Genomic DNA, 27344 nt, shown 5'->3' on the forward strand with positions numbered 1-27344 from the left:
TTCTCAGTTGCATTGACTTCATTTGAAACTGAGATGAACTTAGTATTGTGGGGTTTTCTCTTCAGTTTCTTTGACTCAGACTAATTTTTTCTGTGTCACACAATCCCAGAGCCTCGGGGTGCCTCATCGTGCCGATTTTACGCACAAGTCGCTTAACTGACCGAGGAGCAACAGGAGGTTTCGACCAGCGAGTCATACCGGGAACAAGTAGGATTTAACGGAGACTTTTCGGACACATTGCGGCTCGTTCGTCCCCTGTGCCCGGTACGGATTCAGCATCTGTTCGGTACCCACAGTCTGACCCGGGATAACTACTGTCTCCAACGGGATAGAGGTAAAGTTTCTCGCTAGTTATTCATGTAACATATGGACTTTAATGAATGAGTTAAAAAGTTAATGAGAAAGGTTTTCAATCATAAAACTTACACGTCGGCTTCTTCAACAATTTCCTGTCTGAAACTTTATGGGTTTTTTTTGTGGACTGTTGGTCATATTGAAAAGTAAGTTGATTTAGACATCCATTTAAAAATGGATAAATCAAAAATGATTGTTTAAATAAACCTAATAAGCTTAAGAGAATAAGAATAACAGTCCAATGAAATGATTATCTCCATGTAAAAATGTATTTGAATAAATGTAAGTCCGGGACAACATCAAACTTTTATGATTATGGATTTCAGTCTACAGGGCCGGAACAACAAGTTTGGGGGCCCGCTGCAAAGATGGTTCCTCAACCTGATCTCGTCAAATTTCTTTTTATTAAGACATAATGAACTTAAACTTTAGACACACCACTAATCAAGAATTAGGTTAGACTTATTTGATAAAATACTGTGAGTAATTACCAGTTAAATACAATTAAAGTTACTATCAAAGTAACATTATAACATTTTGGTATGCTGCTTAGTTATGTTGATTGAGTACTGCTAGCAGCTAGTTAGCTTAGTTTAGCATAATAAGTGTAAACGGGGAAATGGTTAGTTAGCCAGACTCTATTTGGAACAAAATCCACCTCACAACACTTACTAATTAGTACTTTACATCTTGTTTGTTTGACTTTTTCTGTGTTTGTACAAAAATAATGTAGAGAAATTAATGTTTTGCTGAACAATTTTTGTATGCGGCCAGGCTCAGTTGCCAGGAAACCAGCAGAACTACTGGTAGTTACTGGTCTGGCAAAACAAATGGTGCATTATGAATGAATGATTACATTTAATGTTATACCACAATAAACTATAAATATGGAAATACAATAAAATACACATTTTCATACAACTAACGCACATAGCTACTAGAAAACACCCATACACTTTGTATTTAAAGATGGTGTGGTTCAGAGTTCCCTTAATGGAAGTTTATTGTCTAGATTTTTATATAGGATGTTGTCATTTACAACTGGCGTTCACCATGCATCCCGCTACTCTATTATTACACTATCTTTCAATATATCTGAAGAGAGGCTCAATCATTGGACTGTTATTAACCTTAGTAAAAACAAAAATGTGTTAAGCTCTCAATTCTAAGTAAAATAAGAAAGTGATGCCAGTACAAAGTATTGTTGTCCATCATTGAAGAAGGCAATGAGTAAGCCAATACTGTCATACAATATAAACAATTTGAAAAGATCTGTACAAATAGGACTGACTACCATATCTGTTTTTAAAAACAAACATCATGCAGCGGTGAAGATAGTGGTTAAAGATAAACTGTTTCTGGACGAGAATTTAGAATTTTTGCGGGTAGGTATGTGAAGAGGAAAAATCTGATTTTGATTTTCTCTCTGGTGTCCATGCAGTCCGTCCTCCATCATGAATCCCTCAGCGGGCAGCATGTGTTTGCGCTGCAGCCTGGTCCTGATCCTGGTTCAGATCCTGATCCTACTCCATCCTGCAGCAGGGTACAATCTGGATCAGGAGCACAGTCTGGAGTTCAATGGCCCCTCCTCCTCCATGTTTGGATACTCAGTCCTGCTGCATCGCTACAAATCCCGCAGATGGTATTTATCTAATTTTTTTGATTGATTGTTGTTTATCGTTATTAATGTCTTACTGACCTGTCTTTGGCCTACTATAAATCCTGTAGTGATGCTATATTCAGCTCATTTTGATTATGTATTAATTCTCTAGAACCCCTGTTGATCTGCATGTTGATTCTCTACCAACCTACAAATTAGCCTTTATTGCTCTACTCTTGAACCCTAGTCTATCTTCAAGCCATCAGTATATTTAGATTTATTTAATTAACTGAATGGTGCTCTATTAGCTGCCTTCTTCACAGTAGGACTGTGTCTGCGTGTGTGTTTGTGTATGCATGCTAATTAGCCAGTTTGTGTCAATGAGAGAAGTTCTTTGATGCTTCACACACAGATGCCATTCAGACACTTAGCAGATACAAAGACAGATCCTGTCTCTGTCTCCTTCTCTCAGGTTGGTGGTTGGAGCTCCAGTAGCAAACTCAACCTCCAATCCATTGGTCCAATCTCCAGGAGTTTTGTACAGCTGCGACGTCACTGCCGAGTCCCGCCACTGTCATCCCATGAATGCTGGTGTGTTTCTGTCTGTCTGTGTGTTGTCTCTTTACAGTATTGAAATACAAACCTATTCATTACACATTGTTTGCTTTAGATAGAACATTATCTAAAGCATTACCTACCCTAAAAGCAAACTGGCAGACTGGACTTTATTCATCATACAGTACAAAGAAACACCCGCACCACAAACACCCTTCTTTATTATTTCGGACGTAGTGCTTTTGTGGACTGAAGAAGACAACTTTGTCAGCTCGTTAGCAGTAAAACACCATAGCTTTAGCTGTGGACGCTGCACGTGTGAAACTGTTGAATTAATTTGTGTGTGCAGACGTGCAGAGCTGTGGGAAGACGTGTAATGCAGAGAGTGATAACCAGTGGCTGGGAGTCAGTCTGTCCAGACAACCTGGAGACAATGGAGGGCACATCCTGGTAACACAAACACTTTCTTCTCTCTGTCCTAAACCTCATATTGCCCCAGATTTTACCAGCCATGTCAAAAATGCTGGTATTGTCTTCTCCATGTAGGTGTGTGTGTGTGTGTGTGTGTGTGTGTGTGTGTGTGTGTGTGTGTGTGTGTGTGTGTGTGTGTGTGTGTCTGTGTGTGTGTGTGTGTGTGTGTGTGTCTGTGTCTGTGTCTGTGTCTGTGTCTGTGTCTGTGGTTTGTTTGTCTAACTATGTCGAAATGTGTCCTGGAGACACCTATAATTGTGTCATACCACAGACACAGTTTTTTGCCAGGAGTCTGTCTGTTTTGTGACACCTAATCGGGCCGGGGGTGTTAAGCGGTTGGGGCTAAGGTGACCCCACCCCCCTGCTAGGACTACAGCTATCTTAAAACTTGACCTTCCTTTTTGCTCAACTTGTCCACTGTAAAGATAAATCACGAAACATTTTTGTTTCCAAAAAGGTATTATTATCTTAAGATGGGAAATTGTGCTCTATAGCTGCAGTACCACATAAAGAGAATTCTGAGCAAAAGTCAAGTTTAATTTTAATTCAACTTTAAATCGGAGAAAGATTAATCCGTTTTCAATCGCCGAGTAAGTTTGTAAATCCCTCAGTGAGAAATACTGTGTTAGAAACAAAAAACACGTTTTCCTTTTGTATTGATAATACAACAATCCAACTGTATAAAAAAATCATCGCTGTCCACCAGCAGTGACACAGCAAATACAGGTTTTTCTATACTTGTTTTGTCATGTGTGAATAAAGCCATTATTGACCATTTTCTCAACTGGGAGGTATGTTTAACACCTAAGACGCTTTACTTCAACAAGCCAGAAATCTTTAAGGTCTCAATTTCTTGAAGAGGCTCTAAATTTAGTGATGAAGCACAACTATTTACAGCAGCAGCAGCTGTCTCCTCACTGTCACTCAATTAAACAGTGAAAGATTACCAGGATACATTTAGGTTTCAATCAATTACTGTCAGGTTGCCTTACTTTATGAACTGGTTTTCTAAATATTTACACTTCTCCTGAGATATTCACTACATACCTGTTGACGTTTAGTTTGTTCATTTATTAGATTGTCTATCACATGATCACACATTTATTTAACTTTATTTTATATTTAAACTTGGACAATTTTTTGTCTTAGATTCTCATTTAGCTATCCCTTAAAAAAGATATATGTTTATTATTAGTAAGGCAATGTTAGAGTTAGCTTGATATTGCTTCAAAGTAAATGTGCTCAAGAAAATGAAGAACTTAAAACCAGAATACACAACAGCTGATGTGTATGACACACACACACACACACACACACACACACACACACACACACACACACACACACACACACACACACACACACACACACACACACACACACAAACACACACACACACACACACACACACACACACACACACACACACACACACACACACACACACACACACACACAGACGCCTCTGTCACAGTGTCATGGGTCACAGGAATTACGAGACTCTATGCTTCTAACTTGTGATTGTGTTGTTGTCAGTAATGAGTCCATGTCACATGTGTGCGTTTATGTTTGTGTGTGTGTGCAGGCATGTGCTCACCGCTGGAAGAACGTCCACTACTCAAAGAGAGACCCTCAGAACAATAAGCTGCCCAATGGAGTCTGTTATCGTTACAGCAGCGACCTGAGCCGCAACCAACCCATCATCCCTTGCTACAGAGGTAAACGCGCATTGCAATACATTGGTAATAAATAACAAATATTATCCTTCTTAATAATGTGGAACTATTCCAAATGTTTGGTGCCTTCATTTAACGAGACCCCCCTGCAACTAAAAAAATGTAGGACATTCTTGCAATTACAAAATTTGGGATAATATCTAGGCCTATCTAGGATTTACCTCCTTACTATTTGTTCACCTTCACCTCTCAACATGTCTGTTTGTCTCTGTCTCTTACAGATTACCAGAGAAAGTTTGGTGAGGATTATGGGTCATGTCAGGCCGGTATTTCCAACTTCCTCACAGAGGTCAGTAAGCTTCTTGAAAATCCTCTTTGTCTCCACTGTTTCGACCACTAGGCTGAATTATGTAGACAATATAACAGTATATAATGAAGCTTAAATAGAGATGTGTGTCACATGATATCAACTTGTGTCGCTCTCAGGATCTGATCATCATGGGCGCTCCAGGGACGTCTTATTGGATGGGTTCAGTTTTGGTCTTTAACACGTCCAATGGAAAGATGTCGGTGTACCAGGATGAAAACGCTAGATCTGTCAGCTTTGGAAGCTACCTGGGTAACAAATCAGATCTTATACACACTGCAGCCAATGCTGGTTCCACTACTGTCCCCATTTTGGTTAGACAGGTTATAAACATTGGTGAACCATCAGGGCCAGCTAGGCCTTCTCTGCTGGCCCTGATGGTTCACCAGCAGTATCATTGAATAACGTTTTAATATAACGTTATTCAGTGGATAACATATAATAACGTTTTAATATTTCTTTTTTCACTATCATGTATTACATTAAATTATTTACAATAATCTATTCTCTTCATGTCAAAACTTTTCTGTTGGAGCTTTTATCCAATCATATTTCAGTCAGAATGTGTTGCCGGGTAAAATAAATCTGCCTCGCGGCTTTCAGAATCAACAGTGCGGGCCTTGAAAGTGTTGCATTGACCAATCAGATATCGAGTCGGCGACATCAGGGCCTTCTCCTACGATGACGTTGTCCCTTTCACGTCCTTTGATTGGATTGTCAGCGGTAGCCAGCACTACGGTGTGTAGCGAGCTACTGGTACACCGCATCTGTAGCGGCCTTAGCAACCTGCACAAGCTAAATTATTTCCGTGTAGATTTTAAAGACGTTTTTTCAACCCACAATGGATGACAGCGGAGGAGAAAGTGATTTGGTGAAGCTAGCAAGCCTGTCGCAGCCAGGGAAAGGGTTACAAGCACCGGTGCTTTTTGAAAACCTTTTGGGAAAGCCGAGTTTAACGACTCTAGCATTAGCCTCCATTGCGAGAGAACCGGATTTATTACTATAACTGAAACTCAGATAATCTGTACAAGAGAGTATTTTAACTCTTCTTGAGGAAAGAAAGGAGGATGGACTTTGTGTGCACATACTCAAACGTATTGGTGAGTACAGACTAGCGACTTTTATTTAAATGTTTTTGATATTTTCTTGTCATTTTATTAAGTAATGCAGTTCTGCTACAGAGGATGTGTGCCGCTGTGACTGCAGTGATAGGAGACTTGCTGAATTGTGTTATCTGGGTTTCTTGCTTTAGTAATGGCATTCATTCTCGCTACATCGGATACCTGTCTGTGATGCAACGCCCTGTTATACTGCATTTCTGTATATTATTAATGGTTTCTATAGCTATGACGTCATAATAATGGTATTAAGGGGTGGATTTATTCAGGTAGGAGACTACTGATGGCCCAAGGGTGAAATGCACGGCCCGCTTCTGGTTATACATGACATTCTATGTGTTATTTAAATGTCTTAAAACATCTTAAATTCAGCTTTGCACACACTGCAACAACCCTCCAACAGTTATATGTTACTCAAGAGAAGCTGCTAGAAGGAAAAAAGTTCATTTCAAAACCAAGTGACTTTCATCCTGAGTCACCATGCTCACTCGGTGTTTGGGCTGAACATGGTGAACAGGAAACTGAGTAGAAAAGTGTGATGTTCCTCAGTTGAAAGTGTTTGTTTTCTCTGAAAATATCTATGCAGTCTCAGAAAGGCTGCACAAAGACTGACGATGATAATGATAAGACGGATACGATGGTAACACCAACACAGATCTCAAAATATTTACCTGTGTTTCCTTAGTCAGGATTGTGTGTTTGTGTGTGCAGCAGTTTCTCTCAATGATCAACACAATTTAAAAGGGAGTAAAAGCTGACATGAAAGTAGGAAGTTCGGTTAACTTTAACCCCGTTTGACAGCGGTGGTTGTGCGACTTTCTCTACCACACACCAACACACCCACACACATTTGTTCTTTCCCCCAGCCATATCCACTACATGTCAAACCCTAACCTAAACCAATAACCTATTTGGCCACAACGGTGAGATTAAACAAAAGGTGTGAAAGGCCACCATCCAAAAAGTTTCAGAGTTTTGGTTTGGTCTCTTAATGTTGTTGTTTATTTTCCACCACTGTAAAAGTCTGGATTTCTGACACTGTCCTGTCGATGTTCAGGTTACTCTGTTGGAGCCGGACATTTCTTGAGTCCTACTACCGTAGAAGTGGTGGGGGGAGCTCCGCAATACAACCAGAAGGGCAAGGTGAGACCATCCTGTCTGTCTGTTTACTTACTGCATTGAAAGTTATTTACATGTAATTAAATATCTCATTTTGTTTATCCATTTACTTCTTATCAGCAATACTGTCTACCACACGTTTATTTGCTATTTCAGCCCTATATTTTAAATGTTACTATTGTTTTGCTTGCACTCTTTTTTGTCTTAGATTCTCCTTCTGCTTTAACATGAGTGATTTCTTTTAATTGTACACCATGTTTTAACTTTTGTTATTATTTCCTTTTTGTTTTGCAAGTATTTTCTTCATATCTCATCTCTGTAAAAGTGAACAGACCTCACCAACAGTCTTTCTTGTCCAAATCAATAAATATTCAATAAATAGTTCATATTTAATTGATAATAATTAGTTGTTGGAGTTACTACTGCTTCTCTGTAACTGTTGTGCATATGATGATAAAGAACTTGAAACGTGCTGGTGGTGTGTGTGAAATGTGAAGACAGTTCTCACATACTCTTGTGTGTTGTGAAAACAGTCAAGTTGTTATTGAGGTACTGTTATTGTTATGTTGTGTTGGGTAGTTTCGATGGCTGATGTGTGATTTGGTTCGGTGCAGGTCTTCATCTTTGCAGTAGACGACTCGATGCTGCGAGTTGTCTCTGAAGTGGCAGGAAATGAGGTAAGCAGCCACTTAACTTAAGCATTTCCCATGCCAAACAATTGGTATACTTGGCATTTAGCTTGTGTGCTTTTGCTGTGTAGCTGGGATCTTACTTTGGCTCCAGTGTGCTGGCGGTGGATCTGAACGCTGATGGTTTGTCCGATCTGCTGGTCGGCGCTCCCATGGCAACAGGTGTCACCCGGGAGGAGGGGAGAGTGCATGTGTACATCAACCAGGGGCAGGTGAGCACACACTCTGAGACACACTACAGGGTTCACAGCAGTTGAAAATGATGTGGATATAAACTAATTCTGTAAACTTTCAATATAATTTACATCTGAGGTTTTAAAATTCTCGAATTGAACCCACTCTTTAAAAGCTGTACAAACAGTGAATAATTATCCGGGCTATGTCTGTGGCACCAACATGGCTGACATTAGGATTAGATTCTTCTGTTCCATTCTACATATTAATGTCTTTGAAAAGACCTGTGGTATCTCTGTTGTCTCACAAACTGACTCTGTCTCAGGCGAAGCTGATGGAGGCGGAGTTTCAGCTGAGTGGCAGCGACGCCTACGCCGCCCGATTTGGAGAAACCATCGCTGACCTGGGAGACATAGACGATGACAGCTACCCTGGTAATACCAATAATACAGCTGCTAAAAGCAATGCAAATACTGTAACTATTGTCCTCATTAATATGAATGCAATAGATCTTCAGCTATGACTGTCTTAATACTACTCAACTTGAAAATGAAAACCGCAAAAAACCAAACTGAAAATCTCAAATAGACAACAATTAATATCATTTTGCAAGGCTTTTAAGGACAGAATAACATGACAAGTATTGAATAAGCCAGTAACAGAAACAAATTGTAAATGAATTGTTAAAGTTTATGTTGTAAATGAAAAGCACAATAGATAGAAATGATATGAAAAGAAAGGGTTAAGGCTTTACTACGATTACTGCTGCTCACACCTTTGGAAACATATTGCTAACAGTGCTCCAATTCAGCTCTCTACTATATCCCCTACTACTACTAACATTACTTTAAAAGAGTGTTCTACATCTAATTCTGCTGCTTTGTAGGAGTTGCATTACTTTCTCTAGTTAGTTTACGAGCATTTCCACTGGAGCAGCTGGGGGTGCACTTTGCTGCTCAAGGGCACCTCAAAAGTAGTAATTAGGGAGGTTTAATAGTTGCTGTTTGGCTGTCTGCCCAGATACAAATTATCCAAAATACTGGTAACTACTACTACAATACAATACAACAACCCAAAAACTCATAGTTTGTGTATTGTATATTTCTTGCTAAGGGGACACATCCCATCACCAACTGCAATAACTGCCGCTTCCTGATAAACTGACTTAACCCTAACTCCCTCCCTCACACACACACACACACACACACACACACACACACACACACACACACACACACACACACACACACACACACACACACACAGGGACCCCTCACCATATGTGCGTGTGCGTGAGGGGTGGAGTGTGTTATTAAGGTCATTAAAACAGTAATGACAAACTGTTACTGCTCTGTTACTGATCCTGCCTTGTAATCTGCTACAGCTAGATAAAAACATAAAAGGGTTGTGTGTGTGTGTGTGTGTGTGTGTGTGTGTCTGCGCTTGTGTCCAGTAGCTCTTTCTTAAAGTAGAAAAAAAAACCTTCAAAGGACTTCAGGTTAAATATTAAATGACCATGCTGGTGTTTTCTCATGTTTATGTACTTATCCTGGGTACTTTCATCCTACTCAACATTTCCCTGCAGGGCCTTTCCAACACACACCCTTTGCCCCATCAGAAATTTAGGCCTGACCTCCCAGAGGATCAGTTAGCCCCTGGGACCACACATTAACAATCTATAGAAAGTTTCAAGTCTGCATAAAAGTAGCTTCATTAAGTCACGGCTGCATGGAAGGTTGCAGTTACAAGTCCTCACAAATCTCACCTATGTCTTACTTTTTAATACAGGCTCTATATACCTACAGAAACATACAACAAACTGTGCTTATCTTTGTGTGTGTGTCTGTCTGTGATTTAGATGTGGCAGTTGGTGCCCCACAGGAAGACGACCTAAGAGGAGCTGTGTATATTTACAACGGCAGGGAGGATGGCATCTCTCCAACGCCATCCCAGGTTATTATACATTCAAGCTCTTTTTAAGATTCCAAAATATACTTTAATGTTTTGAAGAATGAAAAAACAAGCGGTATGGAGAATGTACATCAATGGTGTCTAATCTGGAAGAATGTGAAATGTTTTGAATAATTTAAGTGACAACTATCACTTAAATTTAATAAATCAGTCATTATTATTTATCATAGTATTTACAAGATAATGTCCAGCCTTATAAAATCAATTTCTAATCTGATAATCATTGTTCTGAAGATGAAGTTAATAAACTTGTTTGTTTTCAGAGGATTACTGGGTCGACTCTGGGTCGTGACCTCAGGATGTTTGGGCAGTCGCTGAGCTCTGGCATAGACATCGACGAAAACGGCTATGATGGTAATGGCAGTATCGAAACCACAATTTCCTGTCACAACACCTGTTATATTGTACATTAAAACCAAGTTAAACTCTCTCTCGGTCTCTGCAGATGTTGCAGTTGGTGCTTTCCTCTCAGACTCTGCTGTAATTCTCAGGTAAATCCACACTAAAGCTTTCTGCTCGAAGAGAGAAATCTTCTAGTTGTAGTTCTGTTCCCTCTTATACAGGTGAACAGTAAGGAAGCGTCTTTGTGTAGCTGATTTGCACATTTTAACTGCAGGGGAAGCAGGACATCCTTTAAAAGAATAACCAGAGTTTAAATTTATGAGTAGTGGGACTTTCTAGAAGCCAATTCCTCACTTTAAACTATACAATCCGTCTCAGTCTTTACACACACTTGTTGCAGTTGCTGTATCTGTTACTGTAGTCAACATGCTTTAATAATTTCCCCCAATTGTGTCCCATGTGCTGTAGGACCCGTCCAGTGATTCAGGTGAAGGCGTTTCTGACTCTGCCTGAGCAGATTGACCAGAAGGTGGCGCTGTGCCGAGAACACAAGACTCCCACTGTCTGCTTCAATGTCACCGTCTGCTTCAGTGTCAAGTCCAGACACTTCAGAGGAGCAATAGGTACTGTAAACACAACTTTCCAGTGATTAAAACCTTATGTTTAATCAGCTTATTTAGACTTGAGACCAAATCTGCTGTTTAGGATTATACATCTAACTAAATTGACATCTTTATAAGGTTGAATTAGGGCCAAGGGAGGTAGAAGAAAAATCACAGAGCCAGGGGAAGGTATACAATTCCAGGGGGAAAAAATGCTGATGATTGAAATTGTAAAGTTACTAGGAACAACACAAAGGTGCATGATGTAGTATATCTGAGCAAACAAAATTGGTTCCTTATAAATACACAACTTTTATCTCAGAAATTTGAAGTAAAGGTTTAAAACTAACGACACAACCTTCAATTATATGCTGTATAAGAGTGAACGACTTGCCAACTGAAATCTATTTATGTTCCTCTATCATCTTCAGAGCTTCAATATAATTTGACCTCTGACCTCCTTCATAAACCATCCTTCCCTCATCGCTTCTATTTCCATGGTAACGGGTCATCCAACACCACGAGGGGGCGTGTGAAGGCCCGACATGGCCAGCCCACCTGTTTAACACACGTGGCTTACCAAAGGGTAACACACACACACTCACACATGAATTAGAAGGAAGGATATTTTGGATGTAATAACGATTGCTTTTGCTGTAGTGATGCTAACATGGTGTCTTCATCCTACAGAAAGACGTGAGGGACATTTTTACTCCAGTCAAGTTTGAGGTTTCCTACAGTCGCAGAGATACAAACCCCCACAGAGGCTCTTTGAAAACCTTCCCTCCATTGAAACCCATCCTGCAGCAGAGCGAAGGACACCAGAACACCATCACCAACGAGGTACAGACCGGCACTAACGCTTTCTAGGTAGAGCGACAGATGATCTATCAGTACAGACGGTGTTGTGAAGGACGTGTGACAAAGTGATTAAGTAAGTTTATAATATATCATGGAAAATCAAGGATCTTGCTGTTTTTATCTGCACAAGATTTTCAGGCGTCTTTGGGTAGTTTATTATCAGTTGAGAAAACTTGTTTGCATATTAATAGATGACTATGATCTATTCTGATTGCTAACAGTGATAACTAACCCTGCAATTTGCTGTTGCTGCTGCTTCAGTGTCAGATATGCCCGTTCATTATCAAAGCGATCTGTGTTAAAGTTCAGGAAACAGCTAATCTAGCTCTACCCGCACACACACAGACAATGACTTCCTGCTAATCCAGATGTGTTTACAGCTGCAGGACATTAACCAACATCAGTCAGATCATCCTGCGTCCCACTGACTTATGAACAGAGCAGGGAGGGTTAACATGCAGGAATTTGCAGCTGGAGTTCTTCATTCACGGGAGCTGTTTGTAATTTTCATTAAAGAGAAAAAACTGCCCCGTTCCAAACTGTAACCAGTGAACTCTCTGCCTCCTTTTTCTCTGTCAGACTTGGTTTGCACGCCCCTGTTCGCTGGTGAACTGTTCGACCAACATGCAGCTGTCGGCTCAACTAGTGCTGCCACAGTAAGAAGCACGCACGCACGCACGCACGCACGCACACACACACACACACACACGGAAAAGGGAGATGAAGGGACAAAAACAACAGCATTATTGTAATTTATTAGTGCAGTTCAGAACATACCAGGAGGTTATTCCCTCACAGAGGCTATCACATGATGCTAATTAGCTGCTGGCTAGTTGAATACGATTTCTGAAAAACAACAGCATTCACTTGATGTTGGGTCTGGCTGAATAATGCTTCTGTTTGTTATGTTTGATAGGTTTCTGGGGTCATTTGTAAGGACATGGTTAGCCTAGCTTAGCATCAACACTCACATGACTCTTTCCAAAGTTAAATAATACTGCAAACTGCCATTTCTTTTGGTAAACACATTAAACACATATCAGTATTTTTCATAAAGAAAACACCGTTTTTTACTATTAGAAACCTAAAGGTTGATTCAGATCAGAACATGACAAAGCATTGTCAAAACAAAATCTACAAATTATGCAAAATTAAAACTTAATCTTTAATCTTGTCAATAAAAATCTCCTAATATCAAATGTTTGCAGTCAAGCAGTTTATATTAATTAATCTCTGAGTTAATGTGAGATTCAACAATGACAACAAATACACCAATGTTAGAAGTGATGGGCTCTGACTCTCATTTTGACTTGCCCTTGGATGTTAATTTGACTGAAACATCAATGTTGTTATTTTGTTGTCATCAGTCAGCAGCAGTACTTTGCTCTCGGCTCTGGACAAACCATCATGGTGAAAACTTCCCTGCTGAACTCCGGAGACGACGCCTTCCTTCCTCGCCTGACGCTGCGTTTCCCCAACAACATCCACTACATCAAAGTGCTGCAGAACGTAAGTTTACAGCATGCTGAACGCAAGGCTTGAATAAGTGATCGGTTCATGGTTTCAAAGTTATGTCCCTTAAGATCTCAGTCATAGTTGAAAACTCTAACCAACTCCAACTTCAAAAACAGAATTTGATTTAACAACACAAATAACTTGTGTAACAAAGTAACCTCAATAAACACTACCTGCGTGTGTGTGTGTTTGCAGCAGGACAATGTGGTCAGCTGTGATGTCACACAGGAAGTCAACAGTACGATGGTGGGTGTTGACTGCAGCGTTACCAGCCTCCTCCTGCCAGCCCATGCCCAGGTAAACCTAAGCAAGTCACACACTGTAATTGAAATGATTGTAAACAACGCTGATGCGAGGTTCACCTCTTTGGTGTGCAGGTACTTAAACCTTCAACTCCCTGAGTTCTGGCAGGACTTTTAGCTGAGAGTTTGCAGCCATGTTAGCCACACTGTGAGGCTTCACAAGTTGAACTTATTCCCGTAGGTTTTTGTCTAATTGACTTATGAGGTCGGCAATTGTGAAATGAGTCCAGTATTGTGCGAAAGCCGCAGAACAAGCTTCAATGCAATACTGGGGGCGAATTTGCAACACATGTCAATTAAAGACCACTACTAATGCATGCTTTTGCCACTTACAGGCTCAGATTGTTACTGACTGTAAAATAAGTCGAGGAAAAGGCATAGCTCTATCTGGACAGACAGATATTGCTAAGTTCTTGAGTAATGAACAGACACTTGGTTAATATTTCTCCTCAGCCCAGTCTTACTCAAAACAGCCTGTGGGTCAAAGATGAGATCAAGTGTGTCTGTACTTTTTGTTCTCCGGTTTTCGCCAGAAGATATTTTTCCTTTTATCCAGTTTTGTTTTAGATGTTGCAAAATAAACTGTCGAAATATCTTTTTCCCCATAAATAAACAGAGCAGCAGTTGTAAGATTTAGCAATTTATTTGAAGGTGTTAAAGGTTATAAGGTTATATGAACACGATCTAAACATACGAAAAGGTACATCCCTACTGTTAGTACTGTACTGCATGTAATGAGTGTTGACGGACTGTCGCCTGTCCTATTTCTGTTGTTATTTACAATAATCATGCTGTGTGTTGTTGAGTATACTAATACTTACAATCACACACTGATGCAGCTGCACATTTGAAATCACTGAGACTTTAACTGTTTGTTTTAGTTGAACATCAGCTTCCTGTTGGACGTCAATCAAAACAGCACATCTGGTGACATCATGATTCACGTCAACACCAGCAGGTAAGGACACACACCTCTGGAGGAAAATCCTCAACACTTTTCAATAAAGCTTTACCAAGTGCAACACTCGTTCACCATTTTCAAAATCACAATTCCTGAACATTTGTCTTTAAAGCGAGATGTAAGAATAGAGATTTAGATATTATTCGGATAGTTTTTATGACTGAAAACCCAACTAGACAGTGGGTTCATACTTCATTGTATGACGTATGCAGTGTGGATCCAATAAAGACATTTGTTGGATTCCTCTGTTATTGTCTGTGTTTACAAAGAGACTTAGAAATGTTGCTGCTGTCTAAAATCTACTTTAAATAAAGGAAATCATCTCTCTTAAAGCTGTCATTCGCTGTGGATATGGAAACAAATACATATTTAATGTCTCAAATCTCTTTTTCTAGTGATAACTATGAGAGGGCAGAGTATCTCCACGACAACTCAATGAGTCTCCTCCTTCCTCTCAAATATGGAGTCAACGTCAACATCCACGGGTGAGTTAGGCTCGACATACTTTTCAAATATCAATAATATTCAAATGTGTTCTTAAAAAAGAACGTGTGAGTGTTTCACAAAAGGCAACACATTAAAGTCAACAAAGTTAAATATAATTATACTCCAAGTCATTTTTTCCTCTCATTGTAATCCTCAGTGTGTAAATGCCCTCTCTGATGTCTGTCTGTCTGTCTTGCAGTTTTGTGACTCCCACCTCGTTCGTGTTTGGAGATGAAGACACAACCCCAGTTGACTGTTATAATGAAAGATTCAACTACACATACAAGGTATTATTTTAGTGCTCTACAAAAGGGTTATCTTTCCCTCAGTAAAACCATTTGAAACTATGGTCCCGTTATCGAGAAAGCTTAATAACTTGCTTTTCTAAAACTACAGTCATTTTCACTTCTGAACTGTTGTTGTGTGTGTCTGCAGGTGTTAAACTCTGGTCCCAGCAGGGCTATAGACACCGTGGTGGACATCGCGCTACCAAAGATCCTCGCACCTTACCGACACAGGCTGCTGCAGGTGGTCGACTGGCAGGTACGTACACGAGTGATTTCCACTTTTCCATGTACTAATAGAATCATTTCAAGGTGGTAAAAGTAATATCAGGAACTATCTGATAAAAAAAACCAATGTGTCGAGAATTTTATGCCACTCAGTTGTCTTAAAAAAGGTACATTTAAGTGTGTGTATTCATAGATCTATCAATGTTCTCTCCCTACAGTCGTCTCACGGTGTGTGTTCGATCAGTGACACAACTATTTCAGTCATCGAGGACTGTGACGTCCCTGAAGCTTCCTTCATCAAACAGATCGTCTTCTTCTTCTCTTCCACCTCCAGCCGTAGAATGGTACACACACACACACACACACACACACACACACACACACACACACACACACACACACACACACACACACACACGCGCAAAAATCACTTGTACAAAGTGCTCCATTGATTAAGAAGCTATGGGCTTCACAAGACTGGGTTCACTTGAGGGGAGAAGTCAACTACAAATCCCATGAAGCATCAGTGTAGGAAACATCCAATCAGAAAACGTAGAATTCAGCTGACATGCGACTAATATTGGGTGAAGTCATGGACTGATCTTTCTGGAATTTGTTAAATAAGTGTTAAAACTTTTGTATTTTTCTATGTTTGTGCAGTTCTGTGCTCGTGAAGATGAGCTGTGTGAGCGGTTGGTGTGTCGTCTCGGTACCCTGGAGGTGGGAGGAGATGCCATAATTAAACTGGAGATCAGACTGAACCCGACTGTTCTACTGCAAGCTCCGGTAACAGACAACTTTCCAAATATAAATAACATTTTGAAATACCCAAAGGTTAATGGCAATGATAATTCCATAGCTGGCCATAAAAACACCACAACGGCACTTTATGTAGAAAATGGAGTCTGATGTTACTTAAACTCCTTGTGTATGTTTCCATCTTAGGGTCGACATGGTGTCATGAGGTTGGAGAGCACAGCGTTGATGTCAAACCCCACAGAAAGCCCTCACAACGTCTTCCTTCATGAACATCCGGCAGCACAGGTAACACACCTGGATACCATAAACCCTGCTGAGATAAACTCATGCAACATCTGGAGCGTGCTTCACCCTTCAAATGTGTTTCCATTTCGGTACTTTTTCCTTTACTGGGCTTCTATCTCCTGCATAGTTTAGGAGTGAGGAATAATCCTACATTTGATTAATGTTGATGTATATTTCCAGGTGGTGGTGGAAGCTCTTTTTACCCAGAAACCCTCAACGGCAGTAAAGGTCTTCATCATCGTCATCAGTTTAGTTTTGGGTCTGACGATCTTGGCTGCTCTCATCTGGTGTTTGTGGAAGGTAAATATTAGTTTTATGCATTAGAATATATTGTCCTGTATATGATAATATTATTTACTGATAAAACGCAGAATATTGCAACATAATGAACATCGCAGAATGAAATATGCCTCCTTTTTTCTCACAAAATCTCTTCATTTCAAATCTGCAGAAATTCTGAGGGTCCAATAATTGACAAATTGCAATTGTATGCCTGTGTCTCTAATGTCTCTCCACCTGTCTGTCTCTCAGGCTGGTTTCTTTAAGAGGGAGTTCCAGAAAGAAGAGGAGGAAGAGTTCAAGAGAGACAGCTGGGACTACGTTCCTAAAAACGACAAGACAGAGAGCACTTCCTAACCCCGACTGTGACCTCTGACCTCTAACCACAGGAGGGAGTTCACATTGTGACTGTGCAACAGATTCAATGAGACATGTGTGCTGATGGATGGAGTGCTGTGTGAAAATATGGCTATCTAATTCATTCAAAAGCAGTAGAAAGTTGCCGTTAGACATCATCGGCTGATGAAATCTGTCCAGACTGAGTCAGCTGGTTTCACAACCGTCGTGACACCCGTTTGACTGATGATGAAATGTCTCGAGTGAACGCCTCCTGAACCTGACCTTTAAAACTATTTTGCCGGATGTGCCTTAACAAAAACAGACCGGCTCAAAGACTTGAAAAGAAGGCAGCAATGGATGGAGGATTAATAAAAGGGAAGTGAACCTGAAACAATCTGAAGGCCTTAGAGCTTCCTGGGATGCAGCATCACCTGTGACAGTTATCAATGACCGCCATTTTGACTCTGAAGAGGAAACAAGCCAAAGGAAGAGACTTTCTGATGACCTTTGATCACAAGCGATGGAAACCTGGCCTCTGATTGGCTCATCACGCCTCGGCCACACTGACTACCTGAGCAACCAGTGTGCAGGGCACCTTTTTGTAGCTGCCCCACAATTTCTATATTTGAAGAACAAGTACCAGCTAACATTTTACATTTTTTATTTCTCAACCCGTTTCTGTTTCAAATTAAAAGCCCTCAAGAGCTTCTTAAGATCGAATCCCTTCAGGCTTTTAATGTGAAATTTCTGCGGGACCACGATCTGGAAATTGCATTGAATTGCATCCTCCATAAATTGGTCACTAGTGACGGCTAACTCAATGTAGAAAGAACGGGTCGAGTGATACAACTTACTTTAAGCACAGCTGGCTACATTTTCGTATACCTGTTACCTGAAGAGGTAGGCAGTGTGGCCCGTGCGTCGCTTTCTGTAAAACATCCTTTTGTCTGTGTACATTATCCTTCTTATTTGATGACCAACACCGTATTGGCTGTCAACACACACACCTAACGTCAGAACAGAAGAAGGGATGGGTGCTGTGATTTGCTGGTTCACAGCTTTTTAACGTGTTTTAAAGCAAAACACCATCACTGTGTTTTTACCCTTCAGTCAGTTTTCTTGGAGGTAAAACCAATTTAAGCTCTCAAAGAAATTTCTTGCTAGAATTTGGTCACTAGTGACGGCTACGTCAGTGTAGAAAGAACGGGCAGCTGTTCAGTGAGGTAGCCTGTAGAATGGCCAGGTCGAGTGATATTCAATACTACTTCAGATATTTCGTTTTCGAGTTGCATGATTGGTGGGTTTGCTCTCGGGTTGTGACCAGCCAGTGCAAGTCACAAAGACCTCCCCTTTATTCTGACACATTTAAATTATAGAGCGCTTTTTAGGATACTCAAAGATAAGTATGTGAGAAATTAAATAATATTTTTTTGGCAAACTGCTTTTTGATGCAAGCTAAACTATCTTTGTGAATATGCAGCATAAACCCGGGGAGCCACAGGGTTGAATGTTGAATGACTACTTGAAGAAATGTTTGATAATCAGGCCAGCCGCTTCCTTCCATTATGTTTATTTAATACAAATGCACATCACACAGAAATATCTTACTATTTTAATTATGAGTATGTTTTTGTTTATGTAAAGTTGTTCTGCACTGGAGTCTCACTGCTTTTAGCAACACTTTTCTATTAAAATGAAGGGTTTTCTATTTAAACAACTTGTATAGTTTTCATCTGTTACTCTAAAAAAAAGACTGCTTTATCAAAATAATGTAATAAAAAGGTCATATTCAAATATTACAGTCTTTGGACACCTAGGGCTGGTTCTGCTCATCTGTACAAAAAGCTACAAAAAGTCAACATTTAACACAAACGTTATATTTTTTTCAATCATTTTAACTTTGCATATATTCTCTGCAGCAGAACCCAAAACTGGAAAGGTAAAACAAAATGAAAATAGATAATATAAAAATAGGCATTGGTAAATTATAGCCATCTGAGAAGAGCTTGTTAGTAAAATCTTCCAAAATGTAGACGTTAATTTAAATGAAAATAAAACAATGGTTATCCTCATCAGTCAGGTTTAGACCTCATAAAGCACACGTAGTTAAAATGAGCTTAAAAAGTGACGTTATTAAAGCTGCAGTAATCAAATAAAATTAAGACCAATCAATACAGCTTTAACATGACGTAAACAGGCAGCTGCAAAGCTCTGATGCTACTTTGATAAAACTTTCTACGTTAGTTCACATCGCGATGGAAACGACCCAGGAGGGCACTGTGGAGTCATTGTTGTTACCATGGCAATGTGTCTTTGTCCCCTCTTGTGGACTCAAATGCAGCTGCAGGAGACGGTCGACTCGGACTCGTCCACCTCCTCCCCGTACAGAGTGATGAGCCGCGGGTGGACCCTGAACGCACCAGGGACACGCACAAATGCACTTTAGAAACACAGTGTTCGTTTAAAGCTGGGGCGGGCCGTTTGGTGTCATTGGGCAAAAATTGTGGGAGAGCTTCCAGATTAGCGCTGTAATTTCTAATTCTAGCATTCTTTGTTGTTTAGCCTTTTTAATAAACTGGTTTCACCTGGGTACCAATCAAATAACACATTTTTGAAAGATAATTATGGAATTTTTGCCCAATAATGACTCAAATATACTATTGATCGATTTAAATTATAAATACCTAACAATTTATACATGTATAAAAATACATTGTCAGTGTTATCAATACATGATTATCCACCCTGTTTCCCGTAGCATCATTTTATTGTTGATATTATTTATGATGAGAATAAAGATTTTAAGTGATACCTGACGAGCACTTCGTTAGCGATCTCCATCAACTCTCCATCGATGTTCCAGGGGAAGGCTGCTGCCTCTGATTGGATGATTGGTGAGGTTTTGGACTCACCCTCTTCTTCACTCTCCTCCTCCGGCCAGGCCACCAGCGACCGAGGGCGGATCCTTACTGCGGACACGTCATGCGTCTCCACGAATGAGAAGCTAAACTGCAGCGGGTCAATCAGACAGTAAGTAACTAACAGACAGGTGTGTAGGTGTGTGTGTGTGTGTGTGTGTGTGTGTGTGTGTGTGTGTGTGTGTGTGTGTGTGTGTGTGTGTGTGTGTGTGTGTGTGTGTGTGTGTGTGTGTGTGTGTGTGTGTGTGTGTGTGTGTGTGTGTGTGTGTGTGTGTGTGTGTGTGTGTGTGGGGGGGGGGGGGGGGGGGGGGGGGGGGGGGGGGGGTGTCCTCAGGTCAGAAGCTTGTCAAGATCCTCTTTAATCAGGTTGTTAATCTGGACAGGTCACAGGAGTTCTTCCTGTGTACTGTCCTTGTTTGTCTTCTTTAACACCATGAGGCTCCAACAGGGGGCAGCAAAGACTTACAGACAGACAGACAGACAGACAGACAGACAGAAAAAAAAGAAAAACAGAGGAGGAAAGACAGACACTCCTTTCTGTCTTTCCTCCTCTGTTTTTTTTTTTTCAAGCTAGATCAAAAGTTGCAAACATACTCAAAACATTGAAAATTAATGTTGTTGTTTTTTTAAGTTTGCAGGACGGTCTGTGGGAGTTTGCTTCAACCTATAATTACAGATTCAAAATATGAAAATGAAAAGCTCTTCTTTGTCCTAAATTATAGTAAACTTAATTGTTTGAAGTTTGGATTGTTAGTTGGATTTGAGAAGGCATGGGAATAGATTAAACGTGAGGTTCAATGTCGACTTGGGGACTGAACTGGGGGTCCTCATGGTTACATGTCAGCTCCATCTTGTCATGTTTTTCCCTGAGCTGTCCGTCTCTCCGTCAGGATGTAGGTCAGTGAGTAAACAGCCTGTCTACTCTGCAGGACAGTGAATGCCACACAGTCCGTATCTATAGTAAGTGGGTTAGTCTGCAGTCTCTCAGGCTAATCTACTCAATGACTACGTTTGTTTATTTTTACTCTGAGAGGAGGAGCCTGTACGATGGCCAGGCCGAGTGATAGAACTTACTTTAAGGATAGCCGGGTACATTTTCGATATGGGCCACGTGTGCCTAAATATACCTGTTATTGTCGAACTGTTTTTAACTCTCAAAGCTTAAGATAAGATAAGATGTACTTTATTGATCCCAAACTGGGAAATGTTGACGTTGCAGCAGCATAAAACAAAACAAGAAATTTCACATAATTAGAAATGAGATATCACAAATATAGATAGATGTTAAGGATGTATTCACTTAATACTAACTTCGGCGACTGCTAATTGTCTCATCTTTTGTTTGAAATGTATTCAAAAGTCTTACATTTTTCATCATTTCTACTTACGAATGTCTCTTTGGTATTTCTTTTGTTTGAACTCACTGAGCAGAATTCTGAGAAATCAATTGAGGAGTACTTCCAAAATCAATAATCCATTAAAAGCACTTAAACAGAAACTTGAGTGTTCCTAAAACTAATGAGCATGTCCAAATACAAGCTATTGCATAATTGTATTATTTACACATTTGAAACTCAACAGTTTACCTTGTTGCATTAATAAAAGAAATACGAAACATCCAAAACCCATGTTTAAAAAAAACTAAAACTAAAGTTTAAAATGTATTCATATTATTTTCCATTGTGTTTTGAACGATTTTGATCGACAGCTGCTCTCACCTGTCCACTCGAGCTGCTGTATCTCTTCAGGTGTTTGATGAACTCTGACCTGGAAGTGTTTCCGACTGCGATCAATGCTGCGCTCCCATTTGCCAAACTGTCACAAACAGGAAGTGGAAGAGTACGTTCAGTAGCAGAAACAAGATGAAATAAACCTGCAGCCTGGTGCGTTCACTGTCACAACATTCCCAGATCTGCTGGTCATGTACCTGGTGTTAGGAGCCAGACCTCGAGGTGTGTGTGGGCTCAAACAGGGGACGGACATGATGCTGATGCTCAGATACAAGCCCTGATTGGTCATCCAGGACTCATCCACTTCTGCATCAACCGATCACAAATGGAAAAATGGTAAATCAAACTAGTTCAACAGAGACAGAAATCTGAACCAGTACCGTTCTCACCTGAATCTGGCTCCTTGTCTCTGAGAAAGAGGAGATCATATTTAGTTTTAAACATGACAGACAATCAATATAAGACACCTAAATGTATAAACACATTCATATTTCCCTTCTACATTCAAGTTTACACGCACAGTAATGTACTCTTCTTTTACTCCCGATTAGAAATCGTTCATATAAACAGAAAGCATTTGTGTGAAATGTTCCCAGGTAAATAATCTATTACAGAGCCTTGTAATGACCACTAATGCGCTGTTCCACAGGTTGCTCATGTTCCTCACCTGATTGACTTCTTCGCTGGTAGAAAGGACAACTGACAGTCCTCTGGTCTGAGAGAGACGGAAAACAAAACAAAACCAGAATAAGAGTTCTGGGAGTCTTGACAAACTTCTGTGGCATATTTATTTCGATTTAAACTCAGGAACATTTTATATTCTACATATAACCTAAACCCTTGAATCCAAAACACATTTGAGTCCGCACCAATTCGTCCAATCACAAATCTTCACCTTTTCAGAATGGCTTTTAATGGGTGATGAATGTTGTGTGTAGTTTTTAATGATAATTCAATTGTCTTCAAATCCTATGAAAGATATAAAAAGGTCATCTAACTTACTATATACAAAACATAATGTCTATTTCTGTGTTTTACCTCAGCCTAGCCAGCGTCTTCACCAGGGCGTACTCTCGTCTCCGCGATGAGGACATCCACCTCTTCTTCTCCGCCCGCGCTAAGCACTGTCCACCAAAACCAAACATGGCGGAAAAACCGAAATGCACCGACTGACCGAGAGACGAGAAGCTGCACATGTCCACCTGCTGCAAGTGACCTGCAGACAGAGGGGGAGAAGGAATAATGATGAAAGATTATGAATGATTATGAATATTTATTAAGCTTGGGACCCTCCACACACACACAGCCTGTACATAGGCCAAGTGGTCGTATGGTGAGAAGCTCATTAATAATAATGAGCGGCAGCATTCCAAATATGGGTGACTGAAAGAGGTCAGTGTGTGTGTGTGTGTGTGTGTGTGTGTGTGTTAATCTATAGATTCTGTAAAATGATCCCTTTGCATTAGGGAACAGACTCTACAGCAGCTAATTTAAGAAGACCGTTACATCTGTTCAATTGAATCTATTTTTTCAATGCTTTTAGATGATTGTAAAAAATGGGTGAAATTCTCTTTTAAATTACTCTGAACTATTTGATTGTGTTTACAGTTAAGGCAACTTAAAAAAATGAAGATCGAAGTCACATGAAATATTTCGTGACGTCAACCTTCTACTTTGATTTAATTGATTTATTTTTTCCCACAGGCTGTGAATATAGCACAAGCAATACACACACACACATCGTGCCATCTGGACGCATACCTGCTGTAACCTACTGAACTGCTGTCTGCCCACCTGTCTCTCTGACTGCCTGTCTGTCTTTCTGGATAGAATCTGATTTCCTCTCCATATGGCATGATGTGTGTGTGTGTGTCTCACAGTCAGTGTGTCAGTGATATCAAACCTGCAGCGCTTCTCAAAAGTGTAACCAATGCTTATTTTATACATGGCGATGGTACAGTCCAAATATGTGGGTTTTCAGTCTGTGACGGAAGATGTGTGGACCTCCCGTCTTTATTTCAAGCTAAGCTTCGGGCTGTAGCTTCATATTTAACATACATACATGACAGACACACTGAGGGGTAACTGAGGTCAGGTATGTTCACTTTGGTGGAGTCGCTAATTCACCTGAACTCACCTCGGTCTGTGGGAACAGCTTCCAGTTTAACTGTTTCCTATTGTTCAGGAATTATATGTGTCAAGAATACTACCATCTGTCTCTCTCACACACACACACACACACACACACACACACACACACACACACACACACACACACACACACACACACACACACACACACACACTCTCTCACTTAACTAGTGTTAATGAAGCACCGTCCCACCTACAGCTTTCATTCATTCAGACACAGCAGCCCACCAGCTGATTGGTCTGCAGGTGTACCTGAAAGGTGAAGTGGGCGGGTAGCAGCGTAGACCTGTGATTTAGAGGGAAACTGATCCTGCTGTTAGACATCTGTCTGTCTGTACTTTTGTTTATTTTCAAACTGAATGACCATCAACCAATCCCTGTAACGCTCGACACAGGTAAAACCAATGTTATGCGAGATAACTATAGATGTAGAACAAGAATCAACCCAGGACAATATGACTAACGATCCTGCACGTTGTATCTTTGGATCTAGAACAGGTTGAACTTACCGAGGACAATGTGCAGGGCTGCAGTGACTGGATCTCTGACACCATGAACAGAACAGGAAACCACGTCTGTAGAACCTGTCAAGATGAACCAACAGCTAATGAGACATCCCGGCCGTTCTACAAAAAGGTTGATATACTGTATGTGTATATATTTCTGCGCAGAGTTAGTTTACAGTTTTTGTGGATCTGTCTGAGGGTGTGTCCTGTCTCTCACCAGCAGGAATGATTCCAAGAGGCAGCACTGCTGTCACTGGTTTCTCTGGTGATCCAGCATCCAGCTGAGCTCTGACGACCAGAGCGTGACACAGCTCCGCCACCGACCCGTCCCCACCAACACACACCACCCTGAGGGACAGACAAGCACACAGGTAGACAATTATTTAAGGCTCTCTAGAGCTGTCCCAACTACCCTCTGGACTAATGTCTATTTCTATTGGCAGACAGGTGACATTGATCACTCATAGATATGTTTTATTTCTGGGGTCTTTAGTTATCCTTTAGGTCCCTGGTCCTCCAGCAGGTGGCATGGCTTCTCCACAGGAACCATTGCTGAATATTTTACTGAAAAAAGCACTGGAAAGTGCTGGGTATCAAGCCGCAATACTTTATTTGGTGTCGAGTATATAAAGCTGACACTGTAAGTCATTATCGTAGTTTTGTTTACATACACATCCTTATCCAAACCAAAATGAAACCCATTTTAAACTGTATTTGATTAAAAACATAAAGACATTTAACAACATTGGCTTTGTTTATTGAAAAAAAAAATTCTGAAAGCAAAATATCATAAACTATTATTTTGGCATTGTTACAAAAGCTTTGGTATGGAAAATTCAAAAGAAATGAAAAGCAGTTGTAACCATAATCAACCTAATACTCACAAAACACAGGCCAGAGGACGGATTTAGTTTTGGAGGGACAAGATCATTTCAGTGGAAGGTGGAAACTAATTTAATTCATAAATACAGGATTTAATGCTTTAGTTTCAGGACTTTATTTAAAAAGATAAGTTTACCATCTAATGTTGTTTCTGGGAATTTAGTTTACATTTTCAGTTGAATGCCTTAAATAATTAATAAATTCTCACAAAAATGTATGGTTTATGGTATCAAATGGAGTCAACATGAATACTGTTGCATTCTGCATGCATAATAATAAATATTATTATAATTATTAGTTTAAGGAACTTTTTAGGATGTAAACATGAGAAGCTTCCTCCTCAGAGTTGGTGCTTCCAGTAAATGTGAAGTAAACAGACTCCGCCCCCTCCCCCTCCTCTGGTGTATGGGATTACCTGAAAGTCCGGTCACCACGGTGACAGCCAGCCTAATTGGCAAATGTAGGTTTCAACCAAATCCTCACCCAAGCAGCTTCACACACACACACAGACACACACACATACACACACTCACACATACAAACTCAGCAGCTAGCTTAGCAACGCTGAGCTAATCTTCTCTAAGCACATTAAGCTTTATGAGGCCTGAGCAGAAAAGCTGCTTACAGACACACGCACACACACACACACACACACACACACACACACTGATCACAGATAGTAATGATGAAGGTTTGATCAGTGTATTTTCATTTAAATAAGTGATATTGTATCTCTTTAAAGCATAAATATGATTTGCACTTTTAGTTTAGAGAAAGATTCAGTTAGATGTTAGTGATTTACCTGTGTCTGTGTTAGTCTTAGTTTGTGTGTGTTATCAGTCTGTGTCAGTGTGTTTCAGTGTCAGTCTCTGAACTGCTGTCTAATTATCGGGTTCAGTGTAGACTGTTGTGGGAGGAAGACGTTTGAGAACAACATGTTGACTTGTTACCTTACACTTTAATAGAAACAGTGGGCAGCTTTATCATTATTCATGCGAAAGGGACTTTACATATTAATCCTCGTATCACATCCAGTAACTGAAATAGCATTTGAGGCAATATCCTGAACCGATCCCATCCCATTGTGGAATATATATATATTTTTTTCTTTTCTGCATCTGGGTATATAATACCTGTTGTGGTGTGATGTAATTGCTATCAATGTTGTATGGCCTGGCTCATGTTAAACATGGACAAGTACACACAGACCTTAAACTTCAGTCTTGTAGGACTATATAATGTATGTCGTCATCAGGGCTATATTTGATCCATAATGAGATTATTAAAAACTTAACTGAAGCACCCTTAAACCTGGGAAAATACCTTCTCCAAATCACATTAATGCTACCTTTGCAAATAATCACTCCAACCTTGAAATGTTAATTCAATATTTATTAACTAATCTTCCTTCCTTATGACAGTATGTGGAGTATAGGGGATCCAATGTTCCGCAACAAATTAGAATTATAGCAACAAGTTTAGAGTAAAGAAGAGTTATTTATTTTGAGCCCTGTAAACAATTTAAAATGTAAACTCAAAGGAGAGGGGAAAAAACTAACCCATCATATCCATCCAGCTTGCATTCCTTCATCACTGAGAGAGCATGACCCTTCCTCTCCGTCACTGGAGAGTGAGACAGGAAGAGAAAGAGACAGGAGGAGAGAGAGAGAGAGAGAGAGAGAGAGACGGGAAGACAAAGAGGGGAGGAGAGTGGGGGAAACAGAGAGTGAAACAGATGGAGAGACACTGAGATGGACAGAGATAAAGTGTTCATGTATGTGTGTGGTCACATGTACAAGAGTGTGTGTTCGATGGCTGCC

At 40.2% G+C, this 27344-nt stretch overlaps 2 protein-coding genes across 2 annotated transcripts in view; one reads left to right on the forward strand and one right to left on the reverse strand.

Annotated features, from left to right (window-relative positions):
• Positions 1-19054, forward strand: itga4 (integrin alpha 4). Its single transcript, XM_063887244.1, has 29 exons — positions 1-334; positions 1796-1996; positions 2427-2545; positions 2859-2959; positions 4566-4698; positions 4938-5005; positions 5143-5275; positions 7199-7284; positions 7875-7937; positions 8021-8161; positions 8449-8557; positions 9982-10076; positions 10358-10448; positions 10540-10585; positions 10905-11059; positions 11470-11624; positions 11729-11881; positions 12479-12555; positions 13267-13408; positions 13610-13711; positions 14598-14674; positions 15073-15162; positions 15363-15450; positions 15599-15706; positions 15894-16019; positions 16336-16461; positions 16621-16719; positions 16900-17019; positions 17251-19054. The coding sequence occupies exons 2-29, from the start codon at positions 1809-1811 to the stop codon at positions 17353-17355; spliced, it is 3096 nt and encodes a 1031-aa protein (XP_063743314.1). The 5' UTR covers positions 1-334; positions 1796-1808; the 3' UTR covers positions 17356-19054.
• The window catches only part of cerkl (ceramide kinase-like), a 20702-nt gene continuing 11941 nt past the window's right edge, over positions 18584-27344 (reverse strand). Inside the window, 10 exon segments of the mRNA XM_063887245.1 lie at positions 18584-19747; positions 20150-20346; positions 21974-22070; positions 22183-22291; positions 22375-22394; positions 22653-22700; positions 23024-23201; positions 24646-24720; positions 24860-24990; positions 27084-27147. Coding sequence (XP_063743315.1) covers positions 19669-19747; positions 20150-20346; positions 21974-22070; positions 22183-22291; positions 22375-22394; positions 22653-22700; positions 23024-23201; positions 24646-24720; positions 24860-24990; positions 27084-27147 — 998 coding nt within the window. The 3' untranslated portion in view covers positions 18584-19668.

The sequence above is a fragment of the Eleginops maclovinus genome, chromosome 7 (assembly GCF_036324505.1).
Source record: "Eleginops maclovinus isolate JMC-PN-2008 ecotype Puerto Natales chromosome 7, JC_Emac_rtc_rv5, whole genome shotgun sequence".
In the NCBI taxonomy this organism is placed as follows: Eukaryota; Metazoa; Chordata; class Actinopteri; order Perciformes; family Eleginopidae; genus Eleginops; species Eleginops maclovinus.

Bases quoted from the DNA above. Each gene is read 5' to 3' on its own strand.
- itga4 (XM_063887244.1), top strand. From the start codon at position 1,809: ATGAATCCCTCAGCGGGCAGCATGTGTTTGCGCTGCAGCCTGGTCCTG. The intron at 2,960-4,565 runs GTAACACAAACA...GTGTGTGTGCAG, and splicing joins ACAATGGAGGGCACATCCTG to GCATGTGCTCACCGCTGGAA. The intron at 13,409-13,609 runs GTAAGTTTACAG...GTGTGTTTGCAG, and splicing joins ACATCAAAGTGCTGCAGAAC to CAGGACAATGTGGTCAGCTG.